General features: G+C 37.7%; 1 protein-coding gene across 4 annotated transcripts in view; it reads right to left on the reverse strand.

Annotated features, from left to right (window-relative positions):
* Window positions 1–27,272, reverse strand: part of LOC124596327 (adenosine kinase) — a 108,327-nt gene that overhangs the window by 46,834 nt on the left and 34,221 nt on the right. For all 4 annotated transcript variants that reach the window (XM_047135426.1, XM_047135429.1, XM_047135430.1 and 1 more), the window contains one exon: window positions 15,380–15,550. In XM_047135426.1, the coding sequence (XP_046991382.1) occupies window positions 15,380–15,550 (171 nt within the window). The remainder of the gene's footprint in view (window positions 1–15,379; window positions 15,551–27,272) is intronic.

The raw sequence follows: 27,272 nt of genomic DNA on the forward strand, positions 1-27,272 counted from the left end.
GTATGAAAGGGGGAGAGGCGGCTAGACCTGGGGTACGTAGTATTTTTAATATTTTGAAACATGAATGTCGACTTTTAGGTAGCCATAAATATGTTCCAGTTCCGATCTGTGTAACACCAATTTTTAAATCACTTTCTTGAAAAAAAAAATCTAACTGTACTACATTTTTTTCCTTTCCCAGAGAGCAGCTAGGAGGTGGGGGGAAGGGTCGCAGTCCCTCTTGCCCCTGGGTACTTGCACCCTTGTGCCCTACCTATATTGAGTGCTTATGTAAATGTGGAATATTAGCTCCTGTAAGCACCTAGCACTGACATATGGCAACTGCATTCATTTTGAAAATTAAAAATTTGATAATTGTTCTTACATAGCGTTTCATTTACTTAATTAACTTGAGACATAATACATGGAAAAAAACCCTAAAGGATTAAAGTCGGAGAAAAAATCGTTAATTTTGTCTGATTTTCGAAAGGCTGTACCTCAAAAGGGTCCCCCTACAACTAATTTTACTTTGCATCATTGAAAAGAGCTCATTTTATTTTACCAGGAAATTTTTTTTCCATTTTTGAGACAAACCATTTCAGAGATAGAAAAACAAGTTCAAAAACGTGTTGATTGCTATTACAAGTGAAGAACATATAGATTTTTTTAATATGTGTGTTTGAAAACTATGTAAAATCTGTTTAAGCTGTTATTAGTTGCCTTCGATTTTCTTAAAATAAAAAGTAATTTGCTCAGCCTTTGACTTTTAGAAATGTTTCTCTCTTCATTTAGGTTTTTTCTCACTATTTTGGAATTCACAACAAGACATCACTACCTATGAATGTGAAGTTTTTTCAGGCGAATATATCCAGCATTTTCACTTTTAACAGTTGAAAACAAAGTCAAGTGAAAGACTCAAACTGTAGCTTGATGCACGTTACAGGCAACATTTTGATGCACTGTAGCACTGGTTTTGCAGATAATTCTACATGTCACCTGACAACATTTGCATAAAGATTTCAAAGAAAGAAAAGAATTTTCAAAACAACAATAGTAACAAGTGCTCAATCACAGAAATGAATTATGTCTTGTTGAAAATGTCCAAATATGCTTTCATCATAAAGCGTTGCTTTTGGATAAGAATGGACTTCACAGAAATTCAATTCTGTTGCAACCCTTTCGGTTCAAAGAACCATTATGTAAATAAGACCTTTTGTGTTGTTACTTTGCAAACACTTAAACTATTGTTAAATCCAATCAGAAAATGTGCCCAACGTGTTGAAATTACTTTGCCTCAAAATACAATTGCAACAGAAGTAAGATTCATCACAATCAAATGATAAATACAAGGAAGAACATCCTTTGGAATCACTCAACAGAAAATAAAAATTAAGTTGGTTGCTTGACCATTTTTAAATATAGTTTTTTTTTTTTTTTTTAAATATGTGATTACCCTATTATTGAGAAGTTCAAAACAGTTAAAAAAAATTACCTTGCACTGTTACTGAATGGTAGCCATTTTTATTTGTAAGTGCACGATGATTTTTCAATTTGGAAACATCAGGGTTAATTTGAAATCTCTGCAATGGGTTATGTTTAAACAGTGCAGTTGACATAACTGTTTTTATAAAAATCTACTCTACAACATTGTTCATTATACAAAATACCCTAAATTCAAAAATAACCCATAAAAATGACTTACAAAGTTTGGTATTGAAAATCTAGAAAATCAGCTTTTTAACCAAAAAATAAGAATCAAGGAGTGATTTTTCAGAGTGTATTCTTTTCTATAGTTAGATATCATAAACTACTAGCCTTATATACAGCGATAACACTGACAAATGTTTCCCTGATTTTTTATAAATCTTTGAAATTTGAAAATCCTTATTTTTTGTTAAGTTTGAGGCCAGTTATCTCTGGTGAGACAGAATATAAAAATTTGATTTTTACACATTTTGTACACCTATATGATAGCAAAGTACTGTAAAAATTTCAACATTGCTATTTTACTGTCAACAAAGACATGAATTTTTGAAAATGGGGAAATAATTCACATTACACTACAATTGATCTTATGGCTGTTGCCTACTTCATTTCTGATATTGACTACATGTAATCAATTATTATTGAAGTTAAGGTACTAAATTACATGCAAAAACTTGAAAAATTACTGACTACACATTTATATTGACAAGTTTAAGATAAATATTTTCAATTAACATACTTCTGAGATGTGGTGCTGCCTAACCCTAGTAGTGATTGTTAAGAACGCTTATTTCTTCAGACAGCTTTAGTGATAAAGAACACGACCTTCCAGTTGCTGTGGTTAAGTTCAAGCACTGAAAGCTTCCTTAATATGTTTTTCATTGGTATTCAAACTTTGTCACTAGTAGATTTCTTGTTCTTGGGTCAGCAGGGCGATAAAAATGCACAAAAACATCATTGATTTACAAACTTATTTCTTCAACTTGTGCAAGCCACCATTATCCATCATACATGCATGCACACGTGGACAAAATAAAATAAAATAAAATAATACACTTTCTCCTGGATGAAAAACACACTTTTTCCGTGTTATTAAGTGACAGTATATTTTCCCTCGGAACTGTAAAACTTATCAATCCTTTGAATCGTTATGTTTTTATACACGAGCGTAGAATTTCCCAGCACTTTAGAAAACGAAACTCAGGGAAGAAAACCCCTTTTGGAAGGATTTTTGATGTGCAGCAACATGTACGCTGCATATCTTCATACTACGAAAGTATAAATTCGAATTCCACCAAGTGCCGCATGTTACTTTCCGAACCATTGTAATCGAGATTGAGATGCGCTTTGTTAGCCACTCATAGCTCATGTCACGTGATCCCGCCAGTCGACGACAGTGGTTATTCATACCACAGGGCACATGATGTAGTCAGCTAATAGCAACATCACTGTTAGGTAGCGCATATACACAAACAGGAAAAGTTAATGTTTTAAATTAATATACACAGTGTTGCTACAAGAAAAGCAAAGCTTTCACATATAATATTGGTCTCTTAGGTTAATAAGCTGCAAGAGAAGCTAAGCTTTCACATATATTGTTGATCTTCATTGTGCATGTTACACTTTAACATATATCACATAAATGTGCCAGTAAATTTTTTAGCAGAGTCCAATGATTTGTCCTCAAAGTTTTCCACAAATAAATTAGCTACTGCAGAGGAGAGAGAGCTTCCCGTAGCACTACATCAATTTGCTCATAATAACGACATGAATGTCTGATCTTCTGGGTTCGAAATGGCTCGTCATCAAACGCTCTGTGATTTAAGAAATTCATCGTACATTCTAGCACATAGTTCAGCCTGCGAAAAAGGAAATTTACTTTGAAAGTAACGCTTTTCAAACCACCATTCGCAATATTTTCTCGCGACCTGTTAGAAATAGGTTCGTTTCAGTAGTCGTCAGAGAGAGCCCGATAACAGGCGCCACCACGCTTTGGCAGCTGCTATGACGCAGGAAGCCCATATGTTTGTACGTGTAAAACATTAAAAGATGTTGCATCATGTAATAAAAGAAACAACACATCAGAGGATACTCCAAGAGCATCGGAATTTCATGAACGACACTAAAATGGCACATTTGAAGTGCATACTTAAAAAGCACATTAGTATATTCAGATTCTCAATTAAGTAGGCCTTGATCTGATATTAAGCTTTTCAGTGTGGGTTTCAGGATGTAAATTTTCTTGGAGTACCAGTACTGTATTAACTCATTTTTGATTCTTTATTATGGCATAAGTGCTAGAAGAGGAAAATGTGTACTTAAATTGCAGCGAGCAGTTGAAATTAGCCGACAGTGTGGAACTAAAACCTTCGTTTCAAACATATTGACTGCCTCAGCGCAAAAAGGTTAGTAAAAACCGAATATCTTTAGCAAACCAACAAAAATAACTTCATTGTTCTACAAGACTATTAATGCATGACTGTCAGAAAAGTGGGAATAAAATAAAATCTAAAACTAATAACATATATTAGTCTTCCGTAATTATGTGAATGTATTTTAATTCACTTGATAGTTCCCAGCCACAGAAATCCGTTTTGTTTTCATTTGAAGTGAGAGCAGTAAACGAAGAGGAAACAGCAAAATCACTAAATGTAAAAACGGGTCACGTGGAGACTACGCACTTCCCCACTATAACTCAGACTGCTCTGTGCATCAGCCCCGGATCTACGATATTTCCAAACCGGGGCAGGCAATACTAAGATAGTGGCCCCCCGGCCCCATCCCTCAAGCGTGTATGTGTGTGTGTATATATATATATATATATATATATAATGGAGGGAAACATTCCACGTGGGAAAAATTATATATAAAAACAAAGATGAGGTGACTTACCGAACAAAAGCGCTGGCAGGTCGATAGACACACAAACAAACACAAACACACACACAAAATTCAAGCTTTCGCAACAAACTGTTGCCTCATCAGGAAAGAGGGAAGGAGAGGGGAAGACGAAAGGAAGTGGGTTTTAAGGGAGAGGGTAAGGAGTCATTCCAATCCCGGGAGCGGAAAGACTTACCTTAGGGGGAAAAAAGGACAGGTATACACTCGCACACACGCACATATCCATCCACACATACAGACACAAGCAGACATATTTAAAGACAAAGAGTTTGGGCAGAGATGTCAGTCGAGGCAGAAGTGTGGAGGCAAAGAAGTTGTTGAAAGACAGGTGAGGTATGAGTGGCGGCAACTTGAAATTAGCGGAGATTGAGGCCTGGCGGATGACGAGAAGAGAGGATATACTGAAGGGCAACTCCGGAGATGGGAACTTGCCCTTCAGTATATCCTCTCTTCTCGTCATCCGCCAGGCCTCAATCTCCGCTAATTTCAAGTTGCCGCCACTCATACCTCACCTGTCTTTCAACAACTTCTTTGCCTCCACACTTCTGCCTCGACTGACATCTCTGCCCAAACTCTTTGTCTTTAAATATGTCTGCTTGTGTCTGTATGTGTGGATGGATATGTGCGTGTGTGCGAGTGTATACCTGTCCTTTTTTCCCCTTAAGGTAAGTCTTTCCGCTCCCGGGATTGGAATGACTCCTTACCCTCTCCCTTAAAACCCACTTCCTTTCGTCTTCCCCTCTCCTTCCCTCTTTCCTGATGAGGCAACAGTTTGTTGCGAAAGCTTGAATTTTGTGTGTGTGTTTGTGTTTGTTTGTGTGTCTATCGACCTGCCAGCGCTTTTGTTCGGTAAGTCACCTCATCTTTGTTTTTATATATATATATATATATATATATATATATATATATATATATATATATATATATATATATATATATATAAGTTTTCAATAATATGCTCCTTTTGTAGAGCACATCTTTCTGGAGAGTCTGATACATAAAACATACATTTTCGAGGAAATGCAAGACATGTTATTTGGTCTTAAGTGTGCCACAGTGCAGTGCCACCCCTCTTCACACAGCATTCTTCTACTGCACGTCACTGCATTTCGCTCCGTGGAATTGAAACGTGTATATTTTGTACTGGATGCCATCAACTATATTCAGGACAGTGGAAATTAAAATGTCCTGTGGTGCCTCTCCTGCTCCCAGTCACTCGGTTTAACATCCTGCCTTTTTTTTTATATAAAAAGACTCGCATTTTGTAATCTGGAGAAGAAGAACTCTTCAGAAAATCTGCACTCTTTATTGCCTGTTAGCTAATTAATTTCTGTTTTTGGTGACATAAAATAAAATATAGGATACATAAAACCAGTAAACACAAGAGACAAGCAAGACAGTACACATTTCTTCAATACTTAGCTCCTAGCATTATATTCTCTCTAATCTTGCTACAACTGTACATGGCGTGCTTTCCTTTCTGCGAAAGAATCTGTTACCTCAAAGTTTGTCAAACGTTATGCTACATGAAAAATTGAAATATGGTTGTCTAATACTGTGTGAGCTGTTAATACAAATAGTACCCAAGACTGGTATGGTTTCTCAATCTGATTACATCTATTTTGTCACTGTCTGCTAGATAAAACAAAATAGGTCTTTCTAACACTGCCGAAATTGTAACACACACCAAATAAACGAGGCTGTTTTGACACAAATGGTCATTTTTATAACACGACAGAATATAATTCACGAAGACCGACATAAAATGCCTATTAGGCCTACTACAAGCAAAAAGCTTTATGTTAGAAAATAGTTTCACATTTCATTCATACGCTCGTTTCTCGAGCACGAGATCAAAAAGTAGTAGTACGAGATTTTTATATATATATTTGGAATCCTCATATTCTTCCCTAATTTCTGTGATGTCAATGTTTCTTCTCCTTCCTCGTTCTAACAAAAAATCATGTCATGACTAATTCTGGAAGTAATCCTGCCTTTGTCAAAACTTATTGCCAGTTAACTGCCAGAATCACTGGTTTACTTATCCCTGATTATTCTCCGGTTAGACGTTGTTATATGTTCGTACAAACCATTTTCCGCACTACTTCCAGAACAGAACATAAGCGGCTGCTAGACGGGGACCGTACAACTGGCCCTTACTAGTGTAGGGATCTGGCCAAAGATTTTCTGACAAAATTTCATTTTCTTGGGTTACACCGAGAAGATAATGTGTAATCTTCCTTACCTGTTATTCCTGTTAGTCGTTTATTTCCACTCTAGTAGTCTGAATCTATGGATTTCCCTAGTAATTATAACAACGCTGATCATTCGCAAACCCAATCAACAACATAATCAGACAGTGATTGGCGTTCACTCGTTTGGCTTTACTCCGCTCAGCTTGTATAGCTCAGTCCCCTTTTGCCTGCAGGACAGTCTATTTCTAGATGCGACTAGGATTACCCTGATAGACATCACATACACTATGCACGTGTTGAAAAATCAACTTATGATTCATTCAGAAATCAACTTACAGAGTATGTTCAAAAACAAATAAGGATGCGTTTCAAAATCATATGAATAATCGATGGACCAACGTGTGCTGGACGCTAGTCGCTTTGTGAAACAAGGTTTTTTTCTCCTCAAGAATATGAATTTGGCAACCCCCCCCCCCCCCCCTCACAATTGTCGCCTGGGTCAGATACCTAGGTTTGACCCCCCCCCCCCCTTCCCCCATAGATCCGGGCCTGCTGCGCATGCGTGAATCTGGCAGCTTGGGTACAGCAGTAAATTTCTTCCCGGTTGCATCTAGCTGCTTGCTGCGACTGCTTACACAGCCAACAGCCACATTTCTGCAGCCAGAAGAGGGTGAAGATACAACTCATTCACCACTCAACTGCGCATGCGCATGAGCCCGCTCGTAACTGCTAAAACGAATCTAATATAAACAATTGTAACGTCACGCTCATTGGAGGTAAAGCCTTTGACACATTTTACTGGTGGCAAATGCTTGTGTGAGCGCTGTGTTTTGTTGTTGTATATGGCACATTTCCTTTGAAATTTATGTTTTATTTTCATATTTTTTCTCGTTCACATTTCATTGTTGCAGTATTATTCTGCAGTAGCGTGGTACAATAATATCCTTTGTTAGAGTACCGATTCTTACCAGTCAAAATTGCAAAAATTTAACTGAAAAGTAAAACAACGAAAAATTCCCGAAATTCTAAAAAATTCCCGGGTTTTTCCCAGTTTCCTCCCGGATGAAAAAATTCCCAAGTTTTTCCTGGATCTGCTGGTTGTCCCGGGTCGTATACACCCTGCACATGCCACTATGTCATTAAATGTCAAAGACAGAGATGTAATTTTATTGACACAATGATCCTCATAAATGTCAGTTTCTGATGTTACATGGCATGAAACTAAATTTTCTGCACTGCCAAGGAATTACTTTGTTCCTTTTATTGTCATACAGTGTTCAAATCTGGTTTGAAGCATTGTTTTGATATGAAGAACTACTTCATCTTTCTTGATGAGAAAATAGGTGATGCCTTCAAATTATCCTTGCAAAAGGCACACATGTCGTCTATTTGTAAGAATTTGATGGTCTGTGATCTTTCTTTGTAAGCTGGCTTTACTCACTTCATGTTTTGTTGTACCTCCTACTCCACTGCATGCATGTTTACCGTGATAAGAGACAAAGAAGTGCCATTCGGCCTCCAACCCAAAATCTACATTGCGGTTGCAAAAATCTGAAAAACTCTTTTGCTCTTGTATTGACTACCACTTCCATTTCAAAAGTATATGAGCTTTTCAACCTTGGGCAACTTTTCTTTTCTGTAATTTGTCGCATACTTTTGAACCACATGGACAGCCGAAGTGTTGTGCTCCAAGTGGTCACTTAGAATGCAAGTTGAAGAACTGCAAACTTCGTCTTTATCATTTTTGAAGTACAGAATAAATGGATGCACTATTGCCTGGTAATTGACCCAAAATACTTGCATTTCATCCTGAACCACAAATGTAAAGTTTTCTGCAAAATCAGCAAGGACTATGCATTCAGTTTCATAAAGTTGTGTTTTTTTGTCCTTCAAAAATTTACTTTGAATTTTAGAAACATAGTGGTGACTTTTGAGAGTTTCTAAGTTATCAATTTAAGATTCAAAGTACTCTTCCTGAGATTTAACCACTGTTATCATTTCAGTCCTGTCAGTTGTAACCCACAGTTTGAAGGTAACATTGTTAGGCATTTCATCTCTCAGATTCATTAAACAATTTAAGAGCAGTATCTTTACCATGGCAATTATCATACAAACTCATCATACACTCTTAATTGTTAGTGTCACATACCATTAAATTTAGTAACTCTTTGTAGTTAGCATCACTGAGTTTTGCACCCACAGCCACCAGTTTGACATTTTCTGAAATAAACAAATGCAAATGGTGTGTGTTCCTGAGGGGCTGGCCAAAATACACAACTTGGGGCAAAAGTTACAAAATTTTGGCCTTCCAATTTTGCTTTCAGGATTAGCATTTTTGAAAGCTACATAAAGTTAATTTAAATTTGACACCATTAGTCATTTCTGATTTGTTACTTTAACTCCATTTATAATGACTCTTTTGCTATCTTTGCTACCTGGGCACATTACACTGTTTTCATCGTCTTCAAAAAACTGCTGGATCTTTTCAATTGTTTCTTCACTCACATCTATCTACTCCTTTCTAAAACTGGAAGAATGCCTTGCTCTTTCACTAAATTTCTGGGTATGTTTAATCAAATAGTCAGAAACATTAAACTCGTGAACTATTTTTTCTCTTGAGCATGAGTCAATCTTAAAAATTTAATTTTTTCCTTTTTAGGTATCACGAAACACTTACTTTTTAATTTTTCAATTAAGCTCAAATATTCAGTGTCGGATGATTCTGGAGGTAGGTTTTCTTCTTTTTAAGAACTACTGCTGGTATCTGCATTATTAAAGCATGAGTCTAAGTCTTTTCTAATTTTGTCTGAAATTTGTTGTACCTTGCTTCCAATAGCTGCTTTTCTTTTTCTGCTACTCAATTTTCTTATTTTCAATGCAGAAGGTACCTCTTTCTAGAACAAGCAAAATCCAGTTTGCTAATAGCTTCCTCACTGGGAATAAAAGTCAGTAACAAGGTTACATGAATCTGGTCTTGGATTCACAATAAATATATTTGAATAACAGTTGTGCTCATGGAATTTCCAGGAATCACATTAAGTTTCACTCAAGAAGCTGTTTTACTCGCACTTAACAAGGATAAATGTTCAATCTTTATTTCCCCCAAACCTCTAACAACTGGCTTTTTATGAACTTTGAGTGGAGAAGAGCATTTTTTCCCAAAAATGTGATTGTATTTCACATTATATTTTTCCACATGATATTCACAAACTGGTGATACAAAAGAACCTGCTCGTTATTTAAACAAAGTCTGTCTGTCTCAATCAAAGTCATTAACATTTTGGAAGGTTTTTTGAAACTGAACCATAACCTGTTTCGTGACACACTTCACTTACTATGTGTCCAACAGAGTACTGTTGATCCATTTTATTGCATTCTGACTAGCCTTTCAAATTTATTTATTATTTAATGTTAAAATTATTTTAGTTAGTTAAAAATGCATTCACGACAAAAGCACATAAAATATTCTACACTCTCAGTGAAGTATGCACACCCACTCTTACAAATGTTTCTAAACAGACTGACTACAACAATGAGACACCCAGCAAATGTAGTGGGGGTGTGCACAGTTCACGTAAAGATTTATCACTGACTACTGGGCTCCTCTGCAGACTTGTAACTCTGTCCACTGAGCTTCTGTACACACTTGTCTTGAGGATTCAACTTATGCACAAAACTGTAGCCTTCTCAATAATAGAGAAATCCTAAACGTTTATTATTTTACTTGTATCATTTTGAACTTGTAATAATGTGCTACTTAATTGAGAATAAACCTAGGTATAAATGGGCAACTTTTCTTTCAACACAGAACCAAACCAAAAGCTCCTACCATTTAACAAAATAAATAATACTAACTAAATATGGGATGACAGTGTTAACTAAATTATATTACAATCAAACAACAGGCCATTCAAAGAAGCAACAGCCATAAGATCAATTGTAGAATAATGTCAATATTTCATCACTTCCAAAAATTCATATCTTTGTTCACATTCACATATCAATGTTGAAAGTTTTACAGTACTTTGCTATTACATTAGTGCACAGAATGTGCAAAAATCGAATTTTTATATTCACTCCCACCAGACATAACTAGCCCCAAACTTTTTTTAAAAAATAAAGATTTTCACATTCCAAAAATTTACAAAAAATGAAGGAAACATTTGTCGGTGTTCTTGCTCTATATACGGCCAGAAGTTTATGATAACTAACTAGATAAAAAATACACTAATAAATCACCCCTTGTTCTTATTTTTGGGTCTAAAAAGTGGATTTTCTAAATTTTGAATACTAAACTTTTGAGGGCATTTCAACTGCTTATTTTTGAATTTTGGGTAATAAGCAATGTTGTAGAAATGACTTTTCTAAAACCAATCATGTCAACTGCAGTGCTGAAGCTTAACCCAGCACACAGACATTCAAATTAATGCTAATGTCTCCAAACTGAAAAACCGCTGTGCGTTTACAAATAAAAATGGCCACCATTCAGTAGTGGTGCAAGGTAAAAATTTATTTAAAAACTGTTTTGAACTTCTCAATTATGGATAATTACATGTTGATTAAACATTTAAAAATAGTCAAGCAACCATAACTGGATCACTTCATATGGATTGACCCTACTGCAATAACTCACCTGAAATTTCAATGGATGTCAGATGTTATGCAAAAAGAAAGATAAGTGAAAGTCAAGAAGCAACTTCACGTAAGATTGCTGCTGCTGGGGGCTTTGAGCTAAATGATTTTCATACGTCTAGTACAGGTAGAGAATGTCCTGAATGCTTAGACCATAGACTGCCAATTAAAGAACTGAAAGAAAAGTTTCAGTTGTCAAAGCAGTCAGAAAAATAGCAGATTTTGATGTTATCATCTCAAGTTGATTTGAACAGGGAGATAAAAATAACAGCAGTCGTTGCCCACTATTACCTGTACCAAAACAAGGTTTACTGTGTTATTTCACTCCCTTTGATTTTAGTAAAGCTAATAAGTATCTTTAAAGAGCATTAAAAAGCCCTTTACTGCTAATTTTAGATACAATTTCTTGACAACAGATGACCCTACTATTTTGTGTTTTTATCTTCAACACTTTGCACTGGAAGATAAGGTGTGATGCATTTTCATCAGTCTCACCACCACACAGCTATGGGACTTCTTTTTCTATACCAACTATATGTGCACTTTTTAAAGTTCCCGTGACCTGTCATTAGCCCCACCATGAGTTTAGTCTGTCTCCTGTTGAAGCCCAATATTACAAAACACATTATCACCTTAAAGTTGGACTATAAAGGAAGTGATGCAGGAGTTTGGTGTCTCAGAAATGTTGTCAGGTAACATGCAGAATTATCTGCAAAACTAATGCTACACTTCACTTAAATGTTGCCTTGATTATCCCTCAAGCTACAGTTTGATTCTAACTTCCATCTGACTGTTTTCAACATTTAAACATGGATATTTTCATGGGGGGGGGGGGGGGGGGGGGGGGGAGACCGCCTGCAACCTATTTCCACTAGCTGTGCACTAGACCCAGATTGGGAGTTGGAAAACGACAATGTGGACACCTCCAGTACCAGCTTGTGTCCGATTTGATATCTGGTCACTGGTCGTACACTGTAAAATTCAGCATGATCATGTAACTATCCCCGGACATCCCACACTCATGTGCAACTCATGGAAGAGGAACCACAGTGTGTGAATTTCTTAGATGATACAGTGACAGGGACTATATCAAAGCAACATTTGCAAAATCTAGTTAGTTATTTTTCATCAGCTTCAATAAAATAGTTTCTACTGCCTTTTCCTTAAATGCAGTTTCTTTCAACCTAGGAGTAATTAATTGGGGCAGTTATTAAGTGAATCAGGGCTGACCACAACAACAGAAAAAGTAGATGCCACAGACAGATTTCTTGCCCACAAAAATTTGAATGAACTTATCTCATTTGCGAGTAAAGTCCAGTATTATGGAAAATTAATTACTAAAGTGGTCCCATTGCCTACTTCTTGGATCACTTTCATAAATAAGATATCAGTTTTCAATGGTTCGAAGCCCCCCAGGAAGCCTTTATGCAGCTGTGCCTTGCCTAGCAATGATTACACATGCAAAAGTCTTAATTACAACTGACATGTAGCAAGTTGACATGCAAAATCTGTTATGCAAAACAGACACCAAAATAGACACCAACATTGATTAGATGGAATCCGTATGGTTTCAGATTAGAGATTACGTGGCACATGTTGGACAAATTCCGGATTACATTTCATTACGGAGCCCAAGTACCATGACAAGATCTGCTGCTTTACCAGGTACAGTTGTTGACACAATAAGGGTAACCGAAGCACTTGTCTAAAACCATGGACACTGGCTTGTCTGATTTTTCCTTGCGTCATTGTTTGAATGCAAGAGGGTGGCAATACATTTGACTACAGAAGCAGCAGGATGTCAGATCATTATTCTGTGTACACTTTGGCCTCAAATTCTTCAGTTACACCCCTAACTGCACTGGAAAATATTCTGCATTAATTTGTTGGCTCAACATTAACAAGCCATCTGGACCTTCAACAGAATCAACCTTCAAAATCAGTACCCAACTACCATATCATCCTTCCCAATGCCCAATTCTGAGGTACAGCAGTTGGTCAGGACATTCAAGATGCAGATATGCTGTGAGCAATGATGGCCTGACAAGCTTTCTCACACCTGCTGTTCCATCCTGGTCAAGAGCTGCAGCCAGACAGGCTATACATGCTGCTTTATGCCTGCAGCCAGCCCAATGAGCCCCCAGAACCAAGCAGCAGCCCTTACTACTACTATATCAGCTCCAACATCTATCCCACACATTTAGGTATACTTCTGCATGGGCTCCAGATGTCGTCTTTGAGAAGGGGGAACCAAATGATCAAAATCACAGCTGGTCAGGACCACCCAACATGCCACCGGAATCAGGTCTGGCCACACCATTGCACAGAGCACACCCCCCTGACAACTATGGCACACTGTCCACCCAGCTGCCTTCCCAATACCAAGCATACCAATTAGCAAAGGCCATCACCTTCACTCCTGTCTCCTGTCCAACGTCTATACAACCTACGCCCACATTACTGTCCTCCAGTATGGTGCCAAGTTGAGACCTCTAACAGCCTGTTTGGAGCCATACAGAAATTGACTGCTGTCCTCAGGCCACAGTTCACCTTAACAGAGGCAACCATGCAGATACCATTGACAAGGCTGGATGTAAAGTACACCATGCCTAATACCATTCACTCAATCAAGCAGCCCATCTGCCTGATCTCTTGACAGGGATACGGGTACCTCTCCTTTCGCCACACTGATTATCTAGATGACATACGGATATTACCAACTCCATGTGTCAGTTAAATGGGGAGGGATCTAGTTTTCGTGTCAACCATGACATTGATATGGACCTGTCGGCTGGTATACATATTGAAAGTTTGTCAACAGGACCACAACAGGCATGTGGAATGGGTGCAGCCAGTTCTGCAAAATACCCAACTGTGTCAGTTGCATCCGACACTGCTGTTTCTGAAACTTAATAGTTCACAAAATAACAGTCTGTTGATAACGACTCTGCTCGTGTATTTGGATTTCACATTGAACGTTACTAGATTGTTTACACTAGCTCACATAATCCTTGGCAGCCTCAGTCTCACACTTTCCAGATATGGACTTGGTTACAGCTCTACTGCACTCTCATTTGCCCATATTTTTCTAATTAAATTGTGAAGCTGCACAGAATAAAAAAGGTCTATTTATCAAGACTGACACAATTTGTTACTGAAAATATAATGCAACTGGATAGATAAAATATACTCAGCAAGCACTGGTAGCAGAACATATGTATACAGATATTGAAAATGGCTCCTCCACCTGGCAGAAGGGTTGAAGGGGAAGGAAGAGGGGTGAAGGAAAAGCGACTTGTGAGGTGTAGGAAATGGGGAGAGTTTGAGAAAGTTGCCTAGAACCTCAGGTCAGGGGAGACTTACCGGACAGGATGAGAAGCAAAGACTGATTGCTGAGGACTGTCTTTCATTTGCACATCTTCCTGAGTTTAATCACAGGTACATGAGGCTGCCTACATTGAATCCATCTCTTCATCAGATGGTGTGTCCTTATTCTCCTCACCTGACAAAACATGCCAAACTAGGACCACTTCATCGGAGGAAAGTCCCCAACAATCAGTCTTTCCTTCTCATCCCATCTGATTAGCCTCCCCTGATCCGGGGTTCTGGGTGACTTTTCCAAACTCTCCCCATTTTCTACACCTCATGAATCCTTTTCCTTTACCCCTCTTCCTTCCCCTTCAACACTTCTGCCAGAAGAAGGGGCCACTGACTCCAGAAGCTTGCAAATTTCAATATCTTTGTATGTGTGTTCTCCTGCCGCTGCTTGGTTTTATAATCTATCCAAATACATTATATTTTCAAAAATTGGCAACGTTTTGTTGACATCAAAGCATTATAATTTTGATTCAAACTGTGATTAAAGGCACTCAGTTATTATTTTAAAACATTATAGTTAGTTTCAAGGAGTATTATGCCAAAAAGGTACACTGAGAAGTTTAGGAGAGAAGGGAGGAGTGTGCAGAACACAAACAGGATGGATTCCCAGAAAAAAAAACATTCAATAAGTTCTGTATGAATAAGAACTCTGATTGGCATTAGCTATGTAAAACATAATTCTTAAAATTACAAAATTATGTCTAATTAATTTAATGAATTCAATAATTAAAAAAATAAATTTAAAAAATTCTGAAATTCATATGTGAAAAAAAGATAGTAAAAATTAATGTTCATAGGAAGAAACTTACTAATTCATTTCCAAACAGAATATCAACATAGGGCATGGCTTCCATCATTGGCTTACTGTAATATTGTGACAGAAAGGGAGCACTGAGATTCATCATAAACAAAGAATCTTTCTTAAGTGCACAATCAGCAACTTCAAGGATGGATTCTGGGCTCACAGTGAGGAAGAAACCCTGAGGAAAAAAATAAATGGTGAAATCATGTGAACACTGTATACACATTTTTTCTTTATTTTTCCTTTTAAAATAAGGTATATGTGAAAAATTAAGAATGCTTCAATGTTTAGCAGAGTTTTCTTATAGGTCCCAAAAACTCGTGAAATCAATTTGTACATCTATAAAATTTTCAAACAGTTCTTGGCACAAAATCAGTTCCACAAAATCACGTGTTGACTTCAAAACTGACACTAAGAAACTGAGATGCTGAGAGGAACATATAGAGTGACACACGAGAGACGGACAGTTGTTAATGAAATAATACTCAGCCAACTTTAAAATTAATGCATGTTTATTTACACAAAATCAAAGCTCATTATTTGCCATTTTAGTTAACAAGGTTATTTGTGAAAAATAATGTCGTCAAGGTGATGTCCACCATTTCGAATGCAGGACTCTTCTCAAAATCCTCCATCACACAGACTAAAATCTCTGCAGGGATGGCAGCAATTTCTTGAATGTTTGCATTCTTCAACTCATCCAAATTTCACAGTTTGTGGTCATAGACACAGTTCTTAAGGTACCCCCACAGAAAAAAGTCACATACTGACAAGTCGGGAGACCTGGGAGACTAAGGAACATTGCCAAAACATGAGATAATTCGGCCAGGAAACATGCATCTAAGAACTGTCATTGAAGTGTTTGCGGTGTGCGATGTTGCCCCATCCTGCTGGAACCAAACGTGTTTTAAAGGGATTCGTCGTCTTCTTAGTTCTGGTTTCAAGAATACGAATGTAACGAACCGAATTAACAGTAACTATGGCCCTGTTCTCTTCAAAAAATGAGGTCCAATAATGCCAACAGAGCACATCAGACTGTTACTTTTTCTGAGTGCAGAGGATACTGGTGGATAAGGTGTGGATGTTCTGGAGCCCCGTAACATAGGTTTTGCTTATTCACAGTCCCTTTTAAATGAAAATGAGCTTCATGGCTCATCAATAAAATTTTATTTTCATTCGATCCCAAAATCACTTGCATTCTGTAAGGGAAGTCTTCTCATATAGCAAAATCAGTTTCCTTAAGTTGTTGGACAATGAGCATTTTCTAGGGATGGAATTTTTATTCTTTATGCAAAATTTGTCTAACCGATTCACGATTGATTCGTAACTCACTAGCATGATGTATAGCTGACCATCCTGGGGTTCTGACTGCCGCTTGCCTTCCCCTTTCAACATTTTCTGGTGTCGTTACTCTTCGTCTCGAGCCAGGATGCTTCTTATCCAGTACGTTTCCAGTTGATCTGAAGTTTTCTGTCCCATCTCAGGATTGTGTTACGGCTTGGAACAGATCCATGTCGACCGACATTAAACTGCACACGAAACAATCGCTGTGTAGCAATAATAGACTCACCACTTTTCACGAAACTGTCACAGACAAACACTCGAGGTTGCAAGTCCCACTGCTCCATAGTGACTGAGTAAATGAAATGGCGTGTTGTGTGGATAAGAAGTATCCCCACCACGACCACCTCCCACCACTGAGCCCTCAGTACTACGCAGTTCAAAACCGTCCGTCTCCCGTGTGTCATCCTGTAGAAAACAGAATGCCCACACACTGCAGTTCTTGTGCATCCCTTACTCAGTGCCTCCCATTAACAGTTTGTTATTAACTTTTTTTCATTCTGTTGCTTATAAACTGGTATGTTAGGAAACAATTACAAATTATACAACTAACTCTGTAAGGAAAAGATACACTGCTTCTTACTGTCAAGATGATACATTATGTAGCACAGAGGCACAATTAAAAGACACTTACACAAGACTGATAGCTAATGGGTAAGTGTCTTCATTGTACTTGTCTGCAACTTAATGTGACACCTTTACAGCAAGTAGTAATCTATCTTTTACTAACTTTGTTGACATTCCAACCTGGCATTGCCATTGTCTGATTTTGCCGAACAGCTTTTCTTCCACCATACAATCCTCTGTTTTACTTGTTGCTATTCTCTATAGCATTACTTTTCTCAGTTTATGTTCTATCTCTTCTTTACTGTATTTATTCACTGCCTTCCACACCACATCAGCTTCATGGCTGTGTGGATTGTTGCAGCATCTGATGCCCCAAATTCTGTCCTCCGGTAATTATATTTATTCCTGTTGACCCCACTTCCATCACCCTCCCCATGTACTTCAGAATTTAATTTTGCACATCTGCCTGCGCCACATAAACCTGTGATCCTTACAGGACGGAAAGGATCCCCCGAGCTGCGGTTCTGGGTGACTGCTCTGAGGTCTACCCCTTTACCTATCCTATCCAGTACTTTTCCTTCACCCCTCTTCCTTCTCCCCAAACCCCTCTGTTGGAAGAAGGAGCCACTGGCTCTGAAAGCTTGCATAAGTAAAACCCTTATTCATGTATGTGTCGTCCTGCCACCGCTTGGTGAGTGCATTTTTTTAACTATCTGGTTACATTATATTGTCAAAAACTGATTATTTTCATCGTAATATTTTAGTATATTTGCTAGATGAAATGTGAAAGGGGCATTTTTTTGTGTTTGATCTAAGAGAAGTTCCTTACAGAACAGTCTATTCCATTCCCGGAAAATGAAATATTCTTTCATCCTGCAGCCAGGCGACTAGCACGAGTTTTGGTGTTCTCGTAAAGATAAGTCATTTTAGATTATAAAACATATAGTTTAGTACTGATTACATGGTAAATAGGTATATTAGTGTGCCTTTTAAGTGTACCATTAAAGGTTTCATTTTTCTTTGCGTAATATAGCAGAAAACGCGAAAAGATCGTACAGTCGTATTTTCTGTTTACGTTTTGCTGCATCAAGTCTATAGAATTTCGTTTAGTTGTTCTTTGCTCTCTCCAGCAGTTTAACTTAGCATACCTATTCATTATTTAACTAGCATTTCCGGAAAGTAGCTTAAAGTTTAAGCTGTTGTTTCAGAAACTTTGCACTGTTGTTTTTGTTTACACATAGTTGCGTATAGACCAAATTTGTGGAACGGAACCATATTTTCGTGTTTATCTGTAATTTAACTGACTTATTCTTAATAAACTATTACGTTTATCATGAGTGAAAAGTGCTTGACTTGCCGTAGAATTGTTAGGTCGGGGCTTTGGTGTGATGGGTGCTGTAGTTTTTTTCCATGTGGGTGACTGTAGTGGCGTGGGAATAGGGGAAGTAAATGAGATTCATCAGTGGTTTTGTAGGATTTGTAGTAGAGATAGGAAGATACTAGAACAGGAGGGGAAAATTGCCGCCCTTCAGGCTGAGTTAGACGAGGCCAGGGGAGATCTTGACAGGTTAAGGAGGGAGAAGGGTAAAGAGAGGTGGGAAGTGGCAACAGGCAACAGGAGGAACAGGCCTAGAAGTTTGTCTGACAGCTTCATGGTGAATATGGAAAATAGATTTGACCTGTTGCTTCAGTTAGAAGCTGGTGAACCTCAAGCAGTTGCAGGTGTAGACAGAGCACAACAAACTTGCAGCAGCAAATTGAATGTAGGGAAGTAAGAATGTAGGGAAATCAGTAAAGAGAAAGAAAGTGTTGTTGTTAGGTAGTTCCCATGGAAGAGGTGTTGGCCAACTTTTGCAGGATGAACTAGGATCAGAATACCAGGTCACCAATTTTTTTAAACCTAGTGCTGGTCTGGAGCAGGTGACAGAGGATGTAGGATCACTTTGCAAAGATTTCACCAAGGAAGACACCATGGTTATAGTAGGTGGGGCAGGTAACAGTATTGACAGAGATCCTGGGTACAGTATAGAGTGTGACCCGGCAAAGATAGCATCAGCATTGAAGCATACTAGTGTTGAGTTTGTATCTGTTCTTGGGTGCCATGACCGACCTCATTTGAACTCTTCTGTCAAGAGAATTAATTTGGAGCTGGAATGGCTGCTTATGTCGGGTGCAGGGTCACATATTGGTGTGGTTCCTGCTGATTCTCTCAGTAGGTGGGATTATACCAGGCATGGCCTTCACCTCAACGGGAAGGGGCAGGGTAAATTGGCTGGGGAAATAGCAGGAAAGTTAAAGGGGGGAGGCACTGTCATGAGTGGTAAAATACCAGTCGTTATAGGGTTCAGAAAAGACCCTTTTTTAGGGTAGGGAGGATAGAAAGAAAGCAAACTTTAAGAAAGGTTAGAACTAAGACAAACCTTCAGTTTGAGAAAGAAATCAACAAACATAATTCCAGCTTATTACATCAGCATAAACAGCTATTGGTTAAGAATTTTCAACAGCCAGCAGATATTTTAACTCTACCCAATTTTAACTCAGTTAATGTGAAATGTCAGCTATCTTTATTGCATCAAAATATTCGAGGACTGAGAAATAAAATTAATGAATTAACTATGTGCATAAATGAATTAGAGTCTTCAAACCCAGCTGACATAATCTGCCTCTCTGAACATCATGTGACCACGTGTATAGAACTTTTAAGTGTTACAGGGTTTAGGTTAGCATCTCACTTTTGTAGATCAGAAATGGAGAAAGGAGGAGTTGCCACATTCATCAGGAACTGTCATAAATTTAAGAACATAGACATTCATAAATTTTGCCTAGAACAGCATATGGAAGCATGTGCAACAGAAGTAGAATTTCACAAAAAATCCTTCATAATATTAAGTGTATATCAAGCACCTGCAGGTAACTTTAATCTGTTTGTAAACCACCTTGAAGCTGTACTGGCCCATTTAACAACCAAAAACAAAGAAATAGTGGTTGCTGGTGATTTCAATGTAGATTTCCTTAAAGACTCTCCCAATAAGAACTTATTTGAGTTAGTAAAACTATCATTCAACTTAATTCCCACTGTAAAGTTCCCCACTAGGGTAGCCAATTGCTCACAAACAGCCATTGATAATATCTTTATAGAAAAGTCCAATGAACAAAATTATATTATAAAACCAATAGTCAATGGCCTCTCAGACCATGACATGCAGATCCTTCTGTTAAATGTTAATACTGAACAGGATATAGAATCTGTTAAATCTGAGCTCAAGAGGGTAATTGATTATTTTAGGACACTCCTCAGAGACATTCACTGGATTGGTGTTTACAGCACTCATAGCATGAATGAAAAATATAACACTTTTGCTAATAAAGTGCTTACCTTATTCGAACACTGTTTTCCCCCAAAAGTAACCAAGGTTAGAGCAAAGTCTACAAAGAAGCCGTGGATTACTCAAGGAATAGGGGCATCTTGTAAAACAAAAAGAAAACTGTATCTGTCAATCCGAAACAGTTCCAATGTTGATGCTATAGCACATTACAAGAAATACTGCAAAATATTAAAGACTGTAATACGGACATCAAAGCAAATATATCACAAGGAAAAGATAGTCATATCAGATAACAAAATAAAGACAATATGGGATATAGTGAAGGAGGAGACCGGTAGAACCAGATATGAAGAGGAGCAAATAGCATTAAGAGTAAATGATACATTGATGACAGATGTGTATAGTGTTGCAGAACTTTTTAACAAATATTTTATAACTGTTACTGAAAAGATGGGGTTGTCAGGTTCGGTAGATGCGGCTATGGAATACTTCAGACCAGACATTTCAAGTAACTTCCATAATATGAATTTGACCCTCACTACCGCAACAGAAATAATGTCCATCATAAAATCTTTAAAATCAAAAACATCTTGAGGGTATGATGAAATATCAACAAAGTCAATTAAAGAATGTGATTCTGGGCTAAGTAACATATTAAGCTATCTGTGTAACCAGTCGTTTATCAGTGGAACATTTCCTGAATGGCTGAAATATGCTGAAGTTAAGCCACTGTTTAAGAAGGGAGATAAAGAAATAGCATCAAATTTCCGTCCAATTTCACTGTTGCCAGCATTCTCAAAAATTTTAGAAAAAGTAATGCACAGTCGGCTTTATAACCATCTTATCTCAAGTAACATACTGTCAAAGTCACAGGTTGGATTTCTAAAAGGTTCTGATATTGAGAAGGCTATCTACACTTACAGTGAAAATGTGCTTAATTCATTAGACAAAAAATTGCAGACAACTGGTATATTTTGTGATCTGTCAAAGGCATTTGACTGTGTAAATCACAATATCCTTTCAAGTAAATCAGAATATTATAGTGTAACAGGAAATGCTGCAAAATGGTTCAAATCTTATATCTCTGGCAGGAAACAAAGGGTGTTATTAGGAAAGAGACATGTATCAAGCTATCAGGCATCATCCAACTGGGAACTAATTACATGTGGGGTCCCACAAGGTTCCATTTTGGGGCCCTTACTTTTTCTTGTGTATATCAATGACCTTTCATCAGTAACATTACCAGATGCCAAGTTCGTTTTGTTTGCCGATGATACAAACATTGCAATAAATAGCAAATCAAGTGTAGTCTTAGAAAGATCAGCAAATAAAATATTTGTGGACATTAATCACTGGTTCATAGCCAATTCCTTGGCACTAAACTTTGAAAAAACACACTACATGCAGTTCAGAACTTGTAAGGGGTGCCCCACAAGTATATGTCTAACATACGATGACAAGAAGATAGAAGAAATGGACAGTGTTAAATTCTTGGGATTACAGCTTGATAATGAATTCAACTGGGAGGAGCACACCACAGAACTGCTGAAGCGTCTTAACAAATCTCTGTTTGCAATGTGAATTTTGTCAGACATAGGGGATATAAAAATGAAAAAGCTGGCTTACTATGCTTACTTTCATTCCATAATGTCATATGGGATTATTTTTTGGGGTAATTCATCACGCCAAGCTAAAGTTTGTGTGTCTATCGACCTGCCAGCGCTTTTGTTTGGTAAGTCTCATCATCTTTGTTTTTAGATATATTTTTCCCACGTGGAATGTGTCCCTCTATTATATATGTGTATATATAATATATATCAAAAAACAAAGATGATGTGACTTACCCCAAACGAAAGCGCTGGCAGGTCGAAAGACACACAAACAAATACAAACATACACACAAAATTCAAGCTTTCGCAACAAACGGTTGCCTCATCAGGAAAGAGGGAAGGAGAGGTAAAGACGAAAGGATGTGGGTTTTAAGGGAGAGGGTAAGGAGTCATTCCAATCCCGGGAGCGGAAAGACTTACCTTAGGGGGAAAAAAGGACGGGTATACACTCGCGCACACACACACATATCCATCCACACATATACAGACACAAGCAGACATATTTGGCCTTTAAATATGTCTGCTTGTGTATGTATATGTGTGGATGGATATGTGTGTGTGTGCGAGTGTATACCCGTCCTTTTTTCCCCCTAAGGTAAGTCTTTCCGCTCCCGGGATTGGAATGACTCCTTACCCTCTCCCTTAAAACCCACATCCTTTCGTCTTTCCCTCTCCTTCCCTCTTTCCTGATGAGGCAACAGTTTGTTGCGAAAGCTTGAATTTTGTGTGTATGTTTGTGTGTCTTTCGACCTGCCAGCGCTTTCGTTTGGTAAGTCACATCATCTTTGTTTTTTGATAAATTTTTCCCACGTGGAACGTTTCATATACAAAGATGATGTAACTTACCAAACAAAAGCGTTGGCATGTTGACAGACACACAAACAAACACACAAAATTCAAGGAGAGGGAAAGACGAAGGGATGTGGGTTTTAAGGGAGAGGGTAAGGAGTCATTCCAATCCCCTAAGGTAAGTCTTTCCGCTCCCGGGATTGGAATGACTCCTTACCCTCTCCCTTAAAACCCACATCCTTTCGTCTTTCCCTCTTTCCTGATGAAGCAACCGTTGGTTGCGAAAGCTTGAATTTTGTGTGTGTGTTTGTGTTTGTTTGTGTGTCTATCGACCTGCCAGCACTGTGTGTGTGTGTGTGTGTGTGTGTGTGTGTGTGTGTGTGTGTGTGTGTGTAAAAGTACAATATAACTTCTGCACAATTTCAGTGCAGTAATGTGTTCATTGTAAATAAGTATTATAGTAGTTGTATTACATATTACATATTCACTACCATATAAATAAATAAAAAAATCTTTTTAATTTTAAATCCAGTGCATTAGTATTTGTAAAATGACTCTTTCATATAGTTTTCATTAAAAAATGACGATCATTCAACTTGGGACCTGTGGAATGGTACATAAGCTTATTTGTTTTAGTTGTAAATATTTGTCATGTATTGTTGTTTTTCTGACATGTTCCACATCCTGGAGGACCTCCTCACTACGGATCAATTGGAATGAAAGTAAATCTAATCTAATCTTCAGGTCTGACCTTTGGTGCCTTTACCATTGTTATGATTGCATTTTTAACATTTTTCAAATAAAATATTTTCCATGCAAGCAGAAATTATTTTGAGTTTAGCACAAATATTTCAAATCAATTACAATAAGTAAAAATTAATGATTTGATTAAATGGGATGAGTACTTTTTTTAATACACAGAAAAACTCATTTGGCTGTGGTTTCCCCATAAGCTGACTGGGGCAAAATAAATCGAGGCGTTTCTTGGAATAACAACTTTAAGTCCATTGAGTCATTTCTCCATTTCCTGCAAATATTGAATCTGTACTAACAAGTTCTTGTTGAGAAAATATTATTACTCTTGTCAGACACAATGGTTACTACAAACATTTGACAGCTGTGCTGTGCCAAGTTGTTGTTATAAGGGTCTCTGCAGGCAGTAGGGGGGGAAGAAGAAGAAGAAGAAGAAGAAGAAGAAGAAAGAAAGAAAGAAAGAAAGAAATGATCGAATGGCATTGTTGGCCCGGAGGCCCCATCCGTATGTATCCAAGTATGGCCGGCGAGCACAAGTCTTATTTCATTCGACACCAAATTGGGCAGGCGACTCGCGTGCTGGTGATGAGGATGAAATGATGATGAAGAGAACACAACAACCAGTCCATGTGCGGAGAAAATCTCCAACCCGGTCGTGTATCGAACCTGGGCCAGCTGTATGAGAGGCAAGCACGTTACCACTCAGCTAAGCAGGCTGATAGTACACAAACAACTTCCATGCCACACAAACATAAGTTCCGTATGCACCATGCTGAAACTTATTTAGTAGTGATGGGGTATGTTTAACATGGAATTGACGTTTGATAATATCACACTGGAAGATTAACTTAGAAACTGTAAAAAACATATGGGAAGTGACTATGATAACACATCCAATATTGAGAGTGAATATGAGAACCACACTATTGCAAGGAAATGTAAAATTCAGGAAAGGAAGTGGAAGAAAGAGGTTGCAAAGAAGAAGAGAAATTCTGGACAACGTTATGTTTCGCCAAAAACTGTAATGCAAGTAAGTTCTACGAAATCTTAAGTCTGTAAGGAACGCCGTGCAAAGGAATGTTTTACAAAAATAATCCCAAAAGGTCAACAAGAGATCCATGAAAGGTTTTGGGCTACAGGAAAAAAGAGCACGCAAGAAACATTGATTTTAAGTTCGAATCTAAACGAAGAAATGATAGAACATCTAATGAAACTAAGTCTAGTCGAAACTGTAGCTCTTCATACATTTATCACCTAAACTGCTACAAGAATTGTACTATAGGGTGTAAATCTCTATTGCAGAGAATTTGGCAAGTTAAGAACAGTAATTTAAAAGCAATTTTAAATATTTTGAATGTTAGTGCTCTTACAGCAGAAGATAATAGTGGGGAACACAGCAACAGACTGTATAAAGTAGCAACAGAAATATGGGGAATGGTCTGATCTAATTGGGACCTGTTTCATTCCATTATTGGCAAGGCAAATCTCAAAGGAAATATTTTGACACCTTGAGCTTAGCACTGCAAAATTATTCAATTTTTTCCAAAATTATTTTCGCCACTAACCTAATATGTTACTCCAGGTGAAGAATAAAACTTTTCATAAGTTCTTCAGAGAGAATAGCCAGTATTTATTTTGAAAACCAGAACGGATCCCTATGATATCTGCTGGGAATGCGAAGCTGTACTGCGTGTCAAAGCAAATGATATTCAGAAAAAGAAGTATATTAGGAGAACAAAATATGAGTTGTACAGTACAATAAAGTAAAGGAAATGTATTTGAGGTCAGCCAAACTTGGAAAACACAGATACCTTAGTGCTCGCATTTGGTTACGGACGTAAAATGCCTCTTCTTAAACTGAGAATTAGTGAATTCTACAAAAGGGCACTGTCGTTCTACGTATTTAATGTTCACTGTCACAATGACCAGTCAAATAAATTTTATTATTTTGTAGAAGATGTAGCAAAGAAGATTGAACTTCTGTTTGTTCCTTTCCATGTGATGTCATAAAGAGTAAACTTCAGGATCTAAACAACATTAAAACCATTATACTGCTATGGAATTCATACAGAGGGCAAATTAAAGATACGAGTACTGTGGAACCTTGATAATACAAAACCTACAGATTTGAAAGTTCGGATAATCCGATCAAAATCTGGGATGGAGGAAAAAATAAATAAAAGGCTCATTTTTAGTGTAAAGAAAGGAAAGTAAGTATTCTCCTTTTGCCATAACGAACTGAATGTGCTTTATGACGCGATACTGAGCTAGTGTCTCAAGAACATCATGTCAGTTGGTATGGCAACAATGTGCGGTTCTACATAGCTTAATGGCAACTGCAGTTTTCTCCTTCATGACCTTCGTAGTTGCTGTCATGCCAATTTTGGTCTACAGAGACAATGGATCCATTACTGATTCTCGAAAGTAATTTTCACATGCATCTTTGCTTCCTGGTTTTCTTGAACAAGTTACAGAATATAACTGTTGTCTGATGCGGGAGTGGATGGGGTTTCTTCCAACACGGGATTTGGCCACAGTTTCTTCCATGACGTGTATTAGATGTTTGTTCGAAGTGTCCCATGCCTCGTCTAGCCAGCAGATGCTGTCTTTAATTGTTATGTTTCTCATTTCTTCTAAGACAGAACAGTCCTCTCTTTCAGTTACAAATCACGGAAGCTTTTTCCTGTTATTCAGCTATAGGTTTTCTAACGCACCTTTATCCATTGATTTCAAGATAAAGAGATTATATGTGGCTGCAAAAAGATGCTTTGATGTTGATCAGCTGCATTTTTGAAGGATGAGATGGAGCAGTGCCAATCAAAAGTACAGCTCGAGGTGGCGGTCCATTTTCTGTACTGAATCTTCTGACAGTGGGAACAAATTGTTTTTTGAACCACTCACTAAACTGAACACCGATTATCCAAGCTTTTGAGTTTTGTAGTACACAAGGAGAGCATTCATATTCGCGTCTTTTAGGGCTCACGGTTTTGCAGACTTTCCAATTACCATGAGTGACAATTTGTTTGTTTGACATGTCATTGCTACGGGCTACTACAGTACGTTGTTATTTATTCATTTCACAATCTGGTGCAGATGATGCTCTTTCGAAGCAAGATTTTTGTAGGGAATGCTTTGACACTCAGTCTAGTTACATCAGCGTTGTAAACTAGCTGTGGTGAGTAATTTTCTGATGATATCAATTGTGTCAACTCATCTAACAATGCATCTGCAATGACAACATCAGCTGACAACTTTTCTCCATTTATTATTGTCATACCTTGTGTCTCTTCTTCCAACAGCCTCTAACCAACCATATCTGGCAGTGATTCACCATTCACGAGTTTGTTCAGCTGTAATGTCTTTTCTTGATGCTATGTAGCACTAATAGGAACACCTTTTTGTCTTTCCTGAGTGAACCACAAGAAAGTAGCTTCAACAATTTTATCGTACAACAACACTATGGAGTTGTGGCATTGTTCCAAAGTTTTATCATCAAATGTGTTGCAGAAGCTTT

This window comes from Schistocerca americana, chromosome 2 (assembly GCF_021461395.2).
Source record: "Schistocerca americana isolate TAMUIC-IGC-003095 chromosome 2, iqSchAmer2.1, whole genome shotgun sequence".
NCBI classification, from domain to species: Eukaryota; Metazoa; Arthropoda; class Insecta; order Orthoptera; family Acrididae; genus Schistocerca; species Schistocerca americana.